Below are 15,000 nucleotides of genomic sequence, written 5' to 3' on the forward strand. Positions count from 1 at the left end.
CACCTACAACACCTACAACACATACAACAGGTACAACACATACAACAGGTACAACACATACAACAGGTACAACACATACAACACCTACAACACCTACAACACATACAACAGGTACAACACATACAACAGGTACAACACATACAACACCTACAACACATACAACAGGTACAACACATACAACACATACAACAGGTACAACACATACAACACATACAACAGGTACAACACATACAACAGGTACAACACATACAACACATACAACAGGTACAACACATACAACACCTACAACACCTACAACACATACAACAGGTACAACACATACAACAGGTACAACACATACAACAGGTACAACACATACAACACCTACAACACATACAACACATACAACAGGTACAACACATACAACAGGTACAACACATACAACAGGTACAACACCTACAACACATACAACAGGTACAACACATACAACAGGTACAACACCTACAACACATACAACAGGTACAACACATACAACACCTACAACACCTACAACACCTACAACACATACAACAGGTACAACACATACAACAGGTACAACACCTACAACACATACAACAGGTACAACACATACAACAGGTACAACACATACAACACATACAACACCTACAACACCTACAACACATACAACACCTACAACACATACAACACCTACAACACATACAACAGGTACAACACATACAACAGGTACAACACATACAACACATACAACACCTACAACACATACAACACCTACAACACATACAACAGGTACAACACATACAACAGGTACAACACATACAACACATACAACACCTACAACAGGTACAACACATACAACACATACAACACCTACAACACATACAACACCTACAACACATACAACAGGTACAACACATACAACAGGTACAACACATACAACACATACAACACCTACAACAGGTACAACACATACAACACATACAACACCTACAACACCTACAACACATACAACACCTACAACACCTACAACACCTACAACACATACAACAGGTACAACACATACAACAGGTACAACACATACAACACCTACAACACCTACAACACATACAACAGGTACAACAGGTACAACACATACAACAGGTACAACACATACAACACCTACAACACATACAACAGGTACAACACATACAACACATACAACAGGTACAACACATACAACACATACAACAGGTACAACACATACAACACATACAACAGGTACAACACATACAACACCTACAACACATACAACACATACAACAGGTACAACACATACAACAGGTACAACACATACAACACCTACAACACATACAACAGGTACAACACATACAACACATACAACAGGTACAACACATACAACACATACAACAGGTACAACACATACAACACATACAACAGGTACAACACATACAACAGGTACAACACATACAACACATACAACAGGTACAACACATACAACAGGTACAACACATACAACAGGTACAACACCTACAACACATACAACAGGTACAACACATACAACAGGTACAACAGGTACAACACATACAACACCTACAACACATACAACAGGTACAACACATACAACACCTACAACACCTACAACACATACAACAGGTACAACACATACAACACATACAACAGGTACAACACATACAACAGGTACAACAGGTACAACACATACAACACCTACAACACATACAACAGGTACAACACATACAACACCTACAACACATACAACACATACAACAGGTACAACACATACAACACATACAACACATACAACAGGTACAACACATACAACACCTACAACACATACAACACCTACAACACATACAACACCTACAACACATACAACACCTACAACACATACAACAGGTACAACACATACAACACCTACAACACATACAACACATACAACAGGTACAACACATACAACACATACAACACATACAACAGGTACAACACATACAACACCTACAACACATACAACAGGTACAACACATACAACACATACAACAGGTACAACACATACAACAGGTACAACACATACAACACATACAACACATACAACACATACAACAGGTACAACACATACAACAGGTACAACACATACAACACATACAACAGGTACAACACATACAACAGGTACAACACATACAACAGGTACAACACCTACAACACATACAACAGGTACAACACATACAACAGGTACAACAGGTACAACACATACAACACCTACAACACATACAACAGGTACAACACATACAACACCTACAACACCTACAACACATACAACAGGTACAACACCTACAACACATACAACAGGTACAACACATACAACAGGTACAACAGGTACAACACATACAACACCTACAACACATACAACAGGTACAACACATACAACACCTACAACACATACAACACATACAACACATACAACAGGTACAACACATACAACACCTACAACACATACAACACATACAACAGGTACAACACATACAACAGGTACAACACATACAACACATACAACAGGTACAACACATACAACAGGTACAACACATACAACAGGTACAACACCTACAACACATACAACAGGTACAACACATACAACAGGTACAACAGGTACAACACATACAACACCTACAACACATACAACAGGTACAACACATACAACACCTACAACACCTACAACACATACAACAGGTACAACACATACAACAGGTACAACACATACAACACATACAACACATACAACACCTACAACACCTACAACACATACAACACCTACAACACATACAACACCTACAACACATACAACAGGTACAACACATACAACAGGTACAACACATACAACACATACAACACCTACAACAGGTACAACACATACAACACATACAACACCTACAACACATACAACACCTACAACACATACAACAGGTACAACACATACAACAGGTACAACACATACAACACATACAACACCTACAACAGGTACAACACATACAACACATACAACACCTACAACACCTACAACACATACAACACCTACAACACCTACAACACATACAACAGGTACAACACATACAACAGGTACAACACATACAACACATACAACACATACAACACCTACAACACATACAACACCTACAACACCTACAACACATACAACAGGTACAACACATACAACAGGTACAACACATACAACACATACAACACCTACAACAGGTACAACACATACAACACATACAACACCTACAACACATACAACACCTACAACACATACAACAGGTACAACACATACAACAGGTACAACACATACAACACATACAACACCTACAACAGGTACAACACATACAACACATACAACACCTACAACACCTACAACACATACAACACCTACAACACCTACAACACATACAACAGGTACAACACATACAACAGGTACAACACATACAACACATACAACACATACAACACCTACAACACCTACAACACATACAACAGGTACAACACATACAACAGGTACAACACATACAACACATACAACACCTACAACAGGTACAACACATACAACACATACAACACCTACAACACATACAACACCTACAACACATACAACAGGTACAACACATACAACAGGTACAACACATACAACACATACAACACCTACAACAGGTACAACACATACAACACATACAACACCTACAACACCTACAACACATACAACACCTACAACACCTACAACACATACAACAGGTACAACACATACAACAGGTACAACACATACAACACATACAACACATACAACACCTACAACACATACAACAGGTACAACACATACAACAGGTACAACACATACAACACATACAACACCTACAACAGGTACAACACATACAACACATACAACACCTACAACACATACAACACCTACAACACATACAACAGGTACAACACATACAACAGGTACAACACATACAACACATACAACACCTACAACAGGTACAACACATACAACACATACAACACATACAACACCTACAACACCTACAACACATACAACACCTACAACACCTACAACACATACAACAGGTACAACACATACAACAGGTACAACACATACAACACATACAACACCTACAACAGGTACAACACATACAACACCTACAACACATACAACACATACAACAGGTACAACACATACAACAGGTACAACACATACAACACCTACAACAGGTACAACACATACAACAGGTACAACACCTACAACACATACAACAGGTACAACACCTACAACAGGTACAACAGGTACAACACCTACAACACATACAACACATACAACAGGTACAACAGGTACAACACATACAACACCTACAACACCTACAACACATACAACAGGTACAACACCTACAACACCTACAACACATACAACACATACAACAGGTACAACACATACAACAGGTACAACACATACAACACCTACAACAGGTACAACACATACAACAGGTACAACACATACAACAGGTACAACACCTACAACACATACAACAGGTACAACACCTACAACAGGTACAACAGGTACAACACCTACAACACATACAACACATACAACACATACAACAGGTACAACACATACAACAGGTACAACACATACAACACCTACAACACATACAACAGGTACAACACATACAACAGGTACAACACCTACAACACATACAACAGGTACAACAGGTACAACACCTACAACACCTACAACAGGTACAACACCTACAACACCTACAACAGGTACAACACATACAACAGGTACAACACATACAACACCTACAACACCTACAACACATACAACAGGTACAACACCTACAACACATACAACAGGTACAACACATACAACACATACAACAGGTACAACACCTACAACACCTACAACAGGTACAACACATACAACACATACAACAGGTACAACACCTACAACAGGTACAACACCTACAACACCTACAACAGGTACAACACATACAACAGGTACAACACATACAACACATACAACACATACAACAGGTACAACACATACAACACCTACAACAGGTACAACACCTACAACACATACAACAGGTACAACACATACAACAGGTACAACACCTACAACACATACAACAGGTACAACACCTACAACAGGTACAACATCATGATGATATCTGATCTCTTCAGGTTCTATTATCACAGACTTTTCAGCCCTAAATGTTCCAGAGTCTCTTTAAACTGTTTGTTTGGAGGCCTGAAGCTGCAAGTGATCGGACCGCAGTGACAGCTGCTACCGAATGTCACTGAGCAGCTGTGTGTGTGTGTGTGTGTGTGTGTGTGTGTGTGTGTGTGTGTGTGTGTGTGTGTGTGTGTGTGTGTGTGTGTTTGTGTGTGTGTTTCAGGGAGGAGGTCATGTTAATCGAGCTGAGGCCTTTAGTAAATTGAATTGGTGCATGTAAACCCGGCGGTGCCACTGGTTCTATTTAAAGGTGTTGCGGTGTGAAAGCTGCGGGACGAAGACCGGGACTCACTCCTCCTAACGGAAGATCATCTGATTATGATGATATCTGATCATCATAATCAGATGAGAGGTGTGTTAGGATTGATGGGACATTCGCATGATTTGAGCGGTTTTAATATGAAAGCTGTTGTTTAGTTCAGCAGTTATAGAAGCGATCTGTTTTCATGGAGGCCGGATAGAGCAGGTCTGTGTCTCCGGTCTCAGGTGATGTATAAACCGGTTATAAAACGATTATTTCAGGGGACGTTGTCCTGCTTTTCTACGTGTGTTTCTGTTTCCAGCCTCCCAGCAGCTACCTGCACTGGAAATGGAACTTTTCATAAAGATGTGGATGTAATATGGCTGCCGGCCTCCGGCTCTGTTGCTTTCTGTCTTTATGAGGACGTAGTCATTCCTCCCACCTACAAATGTTCCACCATAGCGAGCCTCTGGCCCGAGCACCACCGTGATGGGAAGCCACAGCGTGACTTTGTTTTTCCCCAAAAAACCAGAAGGACGAATGTCCCCGGGGCTGAAAACAGCTGACAGATGATCAACTAACAGGAACACCGAAGACACGCTTGTGTTCAGTGTTTTTATGTTTCATTTCTGACTCGGCGCCGTGAGCAGCGTTGGATTGAGTTCAGCTCGTTCAGGAAGCCGACATCTCCGTGATCAAAACATTTGAGCTGAGGGAGAAAATCTGAGGTTTTGCTGAAGCTTCCTGTAAATTCTGTGCACACGTCATCTGTTTCCTCCTGATTCAGATTCTGCTCTTCCTCAACTTTCTTCCACTTCTTTCACTGTTAAAGTGTTTTTCTTGTTCAGAGTCGAGCTGTTAATCAGTGATTAGATTACTTTGTCATCTACTGTAGATAAACCAGACTGAACTTGAACCTGCAGTTTGAACATAAACTGAGGGTTTATTTACTTAAAAGGAAAATAGAAAGCATGAGAGCAATATGACTGAAATTATTGTCTTGATTACTTTAAATGTTAAATACTGATTCTGTCTACGTTACCCGACACCAGACTCTTTAAAAGTGTGTAAAAGACTTCAGATGCTTTTTAATTCCAATCATCCGTGTGGACATCAGAAACTCTGTTGGAAGCAGAGACACATGTTTTTGTATTAGATCATTTCCTGAATGAGAACAGCTGACTCACAACTCTGCCTGATGGTTCTGCAATTTGTTTTTTTCCATGTTAATGTTCTGGATATTTCAGTAAACTGACTTCTTGAAAGAAGTTTAAAGATGAAGGCACACTGATGTCAAAAATATACTTTTTTTGTCTGTTTGTGTCACTATTATAAACTTGTTCATAGTTTAATAATACACATACAATTATGAGGAAGAGTCATTTAGTGGTTGCAGTGTTCGGCTTTTCCATATTTTAATGTCAATAGATGCTCAAGAACATGTAGTTGGTTCCATGTTAGAAGTTTAGTGCTTTGAGATAAACATAGGTGGCGCTAATTATCCACAAACCGTAGAAGAAGAGCACCAAATATGACCTTTCTGTTAGTTTCATCTCGATGTTTTTATGGACGTGAATGGAAACGCCTCTTAATAATTGTGCCGGGCCTCCTCGCCACTAGGTGTCACTACATCCTTCACACTGCTCCAATGAAACAGAAGAGTTGTGCCGGGATCATGTGGTTGGTTTGTCTTTGTGATGTGGAGCAGAGAGTCAAGAGAAACTTTATTTTCAAGATTACTGACTTTAATCAGTTTGAAGTGAATATCACGTGACCTGTTGATTGTCAGAGAGCTTCACAGTCATCATGATGACGAGTTGGTGACATGCTGACAGTAATAATGTGTTTGTGTCTCAGCCCAGTCGACCATCAGCACCATGGGGAAGAAGAGTCGGGTGAAGATCCAGAAGTCGGGCTCAGGAGGGAGCGCTGTGGTTTCCCCCAAGGAGATGATGAACCTCATCTCAGAGCTGCTGCAGAGTACGTCCACCTCATACACCTATCTTTACCTGGGGACACGTGTCCTCTACACACCCTGTCCACCTCATACACCTGTCTTTACCTGGGGACACGTCTCCTCTACACACCATGTCCACCTCATACACCTGTCTTTACCTGGGGACACGTCTCCTCTACACACCCTGTCCACCTCATACACCTGTCTTTACCTGGGGACACGTGTCCTCTACACACCCTGTCCACCTCATACACCTGTCTTTACCTGGGGACACGTGTCCTCTACACACCCTGTCCACCTCATACACCTGTCTTTACCTGGGGACACGTCTCCTCTACACACCCTGTCCACCTCATACACCTGTCTTTACCTGGTGACGTGTCCTCTACACACCCTGTCCACCTCATACACCTGTCTTTACCTGGGGACACGTCTCCTCTACACGCCCTGTCCACCTCATACACCTGTCTTTACCTGGGGACACGTCTCCTCTACATACCCTGTCCACCTCATACACCTGTCTTTACCTGGGGACACGTGTCCTCTACACACCCTGTCCACCTCATACACCTGTCTTTACCTGGGGACACGTGTCCTCTACACACCCTGTCCACCTCATACACCTGTCTTTACCTGGGGACACGTCTCCTCTACACACCCTGTCCACCTCATACACCTGTCTTTTCCTGGGGACACGTCTCCTCTACACACCCTGTCCACCTCATACACCTGTCTTTACCTGGGGACACGTGTCCTCTACACACCCTGTCCACATCATACACCTGTCTTTACCTGGGGACACGTCTCCTCTACACACCCTGTCCACCTCATACACCTGTCTTTACCTGGGGACACGTGTCCTCTACACACCCTGTCCACCTCATACACCTGTCTTTACCTGGGGACACGTCTCCTCTACACACCATGTCCACCTCATACACCTGTCTTTACCTGGGGACACGTCTCCTCTACACACCCTGTCCACCTCATACACCTGTCTTTACCTGGGGACACGTGTCCTCTACACACCCTGTCCACCTCATACACCTGTCTTTACCTGGGGACACGTGTCCTCTACACACCCTGTCCACCTCATACACCTGTCTTTACCTGGGGACACGTCTCCTCTACACACCCTGTCCACCTCATACACCTGTCTTTACCTGGTGACGTGTCCTCTACACACCCTGTCCACCTCATACACCTGTCTTTACCTGGGGACACGTCTCCTCTACACGCCCTGTCCACCTCATACACCTGTCTTTACCTGGGGACACGTCTCCTCTACATACCCTGTCCACCTCATACACCTGTCTTTACCTGGGGACACGTGTCCTCTACACACCCTGTCCACCTCATACACCTGTCTTTACCTGGGGACACGTGTCCTCTACACACCCTGTCCACCTCATACACCTGTCTTTACCTGGGGACACGTCTCCTCTACACACCCTGTCCACCTCATACACCTGTCTTTTCCTGGGGACACGTCTCCTCTACACACCCTGTCCACCTCATACACCTGTCTTTACCTGGGGACACGTGTCCTCTACACACCCTGTCCACATCATACACCTGTCTTTACCTGGGGACACGTCTCCTCTACACACCCTGTCCACCTCATACACCTGTCTTTACCTGGGGACACGTGTCCTCTACACACCCTGTCCACCTCATACACCTGTCTTTACCTGGGGACACGTCTCCTCTACACACCATGTCCACCTCATACACCTGTCTTTACCTGGGGACACGTCTCCTCTACACACCCTGTCCACCTCATACACCTGTCTTTACCTGGGGACACGTGTCCTCTACACACCCTGTCCACCTCATACACCTGTCTTTACCTGGGGACACGTGTCCTCTACACACCCTGTCCACCTCATACACCTGTCTTTACCTGGGGACACGTCTCCTCTACACACCCTGTCCACCTCATACACCTGTCTTTACCTGGTGACGTGTCCTCTACACACCCTGTCCACCTCATACACCTGTCTTTACCTGGGGACACGTCTCCTCTACACGCCCTGTCCACCTCATACACCTGTCTTTACCTGGGGACACGTCTCCTCTACACACCCTGTCCACCTCATACACCTGTCTTTACCTGGGGACACGTGTCCTCTACACACCCTGTCCACCTCATACACCTGTCTTTACCTGGGGACACGTGTCCTCTACACACCCTGTCCACCTCATACACCTGTCTTTACCTGGGGACACGTCTCCTCTACACACCCTGTCCACCTCATACACCTGTCTTTTCCTGGGGACACGTCTCCTCTACACACCCTGTCCACCTCATACACCTGTCTTTACCTGGGGACACGTGTCCTCTACACACCCTGTCCACATCATACACCTGTCTTTACCTGGGGACACGTCTCCTCTACACACCCTGTCCACCTCATACACCTGTCTTTACCTGGGGACACGTGTCCTCTACACACCCTGTCCACCTCATACACCTGTCTTTACCTGGGGACACGTCTCCTCTACACACCCTGTCCACCTCATACACCTGTCTTTACCTGGGGACATGTGTCCTCTACACACCCTGTCCACCTCATACACCTGTCTTTACCTGGGGACACGTCTCTTCTACACACCCTGTCCACCTTCCTGTCTTTACCTGGGGACATGTCTCCTCTACACACCCTGTCCACCTCATACACCTGTCTTTACCTGGGGACATGTGTCCTCTACACACCCTGTCCACCTCATACACCTGTCTTTACCTGGGGGCACGTGTCCTCTACACACCCTGTCCACCTCATACACCTGTCTTTACCTGGGGGCACGTCTCCTCTACACACCCTGTCCACCTCATACACCTGTCTTTACCTGGGGACACGTCTCCTCTACACACCCTGTCCACCTCATACACCTGTCTTTACCTGGGGACACGTCTCCTCTACACACCCTGTCCACCTCATACACCTGTCTTTACCTGGGGACACGTGTCCTCTACACACCCTGTCCACCTCATACACCTGTCTTTACCTGGGGACACGTGTCCTCTACACACCCTGTCCACCTCATACACCTGTCTTTACCTGGGGACACGTCTCCTCTACACATCCTGTCCACCTCATACACCTGTCTTTACCTGGGGACACGTGTCCTCTACACACCCTGTCCACCTCATACACCTGTCTTTACCTGGGGACACGTGTCCTCTACACACCCTGTCCACCTCATACACCTGTCTTTACCTGGGGACACGTCTCCTCTACACACCCTGTCCACCTCATACACCTGTCTTTACCTGGGGACATGTGTCCTCTACACACCCTGTCCACCTCATACACCTGTCTTTACCTGGGGACATGTGTCCTCTACACACCCTGTCCACCTCATACACCTGTCTTTACCTGGGGACACGTCTCCTCTACACACCCTGTCCACCTCATACACCTGTCTTTACCTGGGGACACGTCTCCTCTACACACCCTGTCCACCTCATACACCTGTCTTTACCTGGGGACATGTGTCCTCTACACACCCTGTCCACCTCATACACCTGTCTTTACCTGGGGACACGTCTCTTCTACACACCCTGTCCACCTTCCTGTCTTTACCTGGGGACATGTCTCCTCTACACACCCTGTCCACCTCATACACCTGTCTTTACCTGGGGACATGTGTCCTCTACACACCCTGTCCACCTCATACACCTGTCTTTACCTGGGGACACGTCTCCTCTACACACCCTGTCCACCTCATACACCTGTCTTTACCTGGGGGCACGTCTCCTCTACACACCCTGTCCACCTCATACACCTGTCTTTACCTGGGGACACGTCTCCTCTACACACCCTGTCCACCTCATACACCTGTCTTTACCTGGGGACACGTCTCCTCTACACACCCTGTCCACCTCATACACCTGTCTTTACCTGGGGACACGTGTCCTCTACACACCCTGTCCACCTCATACACCTGTCTTTACCTGGGGACACGTGTCCTCTACACACCCTGTCCACCTCATACACCTGTCTTTACCTGGGGACACGTGTCCTCTACACACCCTGTCCACCTCATACACCTGTCTTTACCTGGGGACACGTCTCCTCTACACACCCTGTCCACCTCATACACCTGTCTTTACCTGGGGACACGTGTCCTCTACACATCCTGTCCACCTCATACATCTGTCTTTACCTGGGGACACGTGTCCTCTACACACCCTGTCCACCTCATACACCTGTCTTTACCTGGGGACACGTCTCCTCTACACACCCTGTCCACCTCATACACCTGTCTTTACCTGGGGACACGTCTCCTCTACACATCCTGTCCACCTCATACACCTGTCTTTACCTGGGGACACGTCTCCTCTACACATCCTGTCCACCTCATACACCTGTCTTTACCTGGGGACACGTGTCCTCTACACACCCTGTCCACCTCATACACCTGTCTTTACCTGGGGACACGTGTCCTCTACACACCCTGTCCACCTCATACACCTGTCTTTACCTGGGGACACGTGTCCTCTACACACCCTGTCCACCTCATACACCTGTCTTTACCTGGGGACACGTCTCCTCTACACACCCTGTCCACCTCATACACCTGTCTTTACCTGGGGACACGTGTCCTCTACACATCCTGTCCACCTCATACACCTGTCTTTACCTGGGGACATGTGTCCTCTACACACCCTGTCCACCTCATACACCTGTCTTTACCTGGGGACACGTCTCCTCTACACACCCTGTCCACCTCATACACCTGTCTTTACCTGGGGACACGTCTCCTCTACACACCCTGTCCACCTCATACACCTGTCTTTACCTGGGGACATGTGTCCTCTACACACCCTGTCCACCTCATACACCTGTCTTTACCTGGGGACACGTCTCTTCTACACACCCTGTCCACCTTCCTGTCTTTACCTGGGGACACGTGTCCTCTACACATCCTGTCCACCTCATACACCTGTCTTTACCTGGGGACATGTGTCCTCTACACACCCTGTCCACCTCATACACCTGTCTTTACCTGGGGACACGTCTCCTCTACACACCCTGTCCACCTCATACACCTGTCTTTACCTGGGGACACGTCTCCTCTACACACCCTGTCCACCTCATACACCTGTCTTTACCTGGGGACATGTGTCCTCTACACACCCTGTCCACCTCATACACCTGTCTTTACCTGGGGACACGTCTCTTCTACACACCCTGTCCACCTTCCTGTCTTTACCTGGGGACATGTCTCCTCTACACACCCTGTCCAACAGAGCTGTCCTCCATGTCTTCTGGGAGAATTCATATGTTTGAATGATGTATATTTGATTCAAAGTCCGTCTTGTTCCTGTTTGATCATCACTCGGCAGGATGACGGATGTTCAGAGTTTAAATCACTTTAACCTGCTGAAAGTTTCTCTGTGCTCACTGACAGTCAGATTTTAAAGGGCGGGGCTATGAGCATGATTTGTGACATCACATATGGCCCAATATTTAACTAATATAAGTGATGTGGAAACTTTGACACACTGAGAACGGACTGTGAAGCAGGAGACATCTTGTGTCCAGCAGTTAAACTTGTGAAATTAAATATATTTGCATTTTAAATATATTTGCATTTTCACGCTGATGTGTAATTTCTAATTACACATCAGCGTTTTAAACTTCAGTGACATGTGCTTCCACATGTGAGGCTGCAGGCTGGAGGCCTCAGCACGCTCTTCATGGGGTCAATGTTAAAGTGTGTCTGTTTGGTTAACTTGAATGTGAATGTGTCCCCAGAATGCAGCAGTGCAGCGCCCTCTGCTGGTAAAGAGTGGGAGGAGTACATCCAGATCAGAGGCCTGGTGGAGAAGATCCGCAAGAAACAAAAGGGTGACGCCACTTTTCTACCTTTTCACATGAAGATTATTTGTGTCGGTCCAGAAGTCAGAATCAGTATTAGACTTCGCATCAATCACAAATAGGATTCAGTGAAGAAACCTCATTTTGACCTGACCGTGTGTGTGTTCAGGTATGTCTGTAGTGTTTGAGGGCAGCAGGGAGGACTACTTCCCAGATCTGATGTCCTGGGCTCAGGAGAACAGGGCGTCCTGTGACGGCTTCACTGTGGCCGACTTTGGCACGGAGGGCTACGGCCTGCGGGCCACCAGAGACATCAAGGTGGGCATGCCATTATTTAATAAAAATACTTTGAGAAGGTTTTCTCATCATTATTAAACATGTCAGCTGCTGTACTGAGTATTACTTACTGTGTGTGTGTGTGTGTGTGTGTGTGTGTGTGTGTGTGTGTGTGTGTGTGTGTGTGCGTGCAGGCAGAAGAGCTGTTCCTGTGGATTCCCAGGAAGATGCTGATAACAGTGGAATCAGCCCAGAACTCTGTGCTGGGTAAGAAGAGGATTTATGATCATTGATAACTCAGAAAAGAGGAAACAACCACATTAAGTTAATTATACTTTACAGTTTTAGGTGCGAGGTGTTTTATATTATTGGTTTCAGTGTAAAAACTCTCCTAAGGTGAACTTGTACTGCAGAGCTGAGGGAGCTGTTTCAGTCTCTACTCTATCAGCTGTTTCAGTCTCTACTCTATCAGCTGTTTCAGTCTCTACTCTATCAGCTGTTTCAGTCTCTACTCTATCAGCTGTTTCAGTGTCTACTCTATCAGCTGTTTCAGTCTCTACTCTGTCAGCTGTTTCAGTCTCTACTCTGTCAGCTGTTTCAGTCTCTACTCTATCAGCTGTTTCAGTCTCTGTCAGCTGTTTCAGTCTCTACTCTATCAGCTGTTTCAGTCTCTACTCTATCAGCTGTTTCAGTCTCTACTCTATCAGCTGTTTCAGTCTCTACTCTATCAGCTGTTTCAGTCTCTACTCTGTCAGCTGTTTCAGTCTCTACTCTGTCAGCTGTTTCAGTCTCTACTCTATCAGCTGTTTCAGTCTCTGTCAGCTGTTTCAGTCTCTACTCTATCAGCTGTTTCAGTCTCTACTCTATCAGCTGTTTCAGTCTCTACTCTATCAGCTGTTTCAGTCTCTACTCTGTCAGCTGTTTCAGTCTCTACTCTATCAGCTGTTTCAGTCTCTACTCTATCAGCTGTTTCAGTCTCTGTCAGCTGTTTCAGTCTCTACTCTATCAGCTGTTTCAGTCTCTACTCTATCAGCTGTTTCAGTCTCTACTCTATCAGCTGTTTCAGTCTCTACTCTATCAGCTGTTTCTTCTGTCATCTCTGGAATCAGTTGTTTGTCACTTTATTGGTGACGTTTTTAATTAGTTCATTTCTATTTGTTAATATTGCGTGACACCTGAATGCATCACAGCTGCAGGAGCAGCGTGCTGCGACCACCGTGTGCAGCTCTTCTCTTGTTGCTGCTTGTTGTTCAGCAGAGCGCCCCCTGTGGGTCCTCCAGGTGTTCACAGTGTACTCACGGTGTCTCAGGTCCTCTGTACAGCCAGGACCGGATCCTGCAGGCCATGGGCAACGTGACGCTGGCCCTCCACCTGCTGTGTGAGCGCTCCGACCCGGCTTCCTTCTGGC

The 15,000-nt window shown here is 45.8% G+C and overlaps 1 protein-coding gene across 3 annotated transcripts in view; it reads left to right on the forward strand.

Annotated features, from left to right (window-relative positions):
* setd3 (SET domain containing 3, actin histidine methyltransferase) overlaps positions 1–15,000 on the forward strand; it is a 35,847-nt gene that overhangs the window by 2,914 nt on the left and 17,933 nt on the right. For 2 of the 3 annotated variants that reach the window (XM_069172450.1, XM_069172448.1), the window contains exons 2-6: positions 7,389–7,511; positions 13,254–13,346; positions 13,486–13,634; positions 13,787–13,859; positions 14,902–15,000. The exon at positions 14,902–15,000 is cut by the window's right edge and continues 158 nt beyond it. In XM_069172450.1, the coding sequence (XP_069028551.1) occupies positions 7,409–7,511; positions 13,254–13,346; positions 13,486–13,634; positions 13,787–13,859; positions 14,902–15,000 (517 nt within the window). In that variant the 5' untranslated portion in view covers positions 7,389–7,408. The remainder of the gene's footprint in view (positions 1–7,388; positions 7,512–13,253; positions 13,347–13,485; positions 13,635–13,786; positions 13,860–14,901) is intronic. The other variant, XM_069172451.1, reaches the window with a different exon arrangement.

The sequence above is a fragment of the Embiotoca jacksoni genome, unplaced genomic scaffold, assembly GCF_022577435.1.
Source record: "Embiotoca jacksoni isolate LCO1_2020_lvr unplaced genomic scaffold, fEmbJac1.0.p SCAF_53, whole genome shotgun sequence".
In the NCBI taxonomy this organism is placed as follows: domain Eukaryota; kingdom Metazoa; phylum Chordata; class Actinopteri; family Embiotocidae; genus Embiotoca; species Embiotoca jacksoni.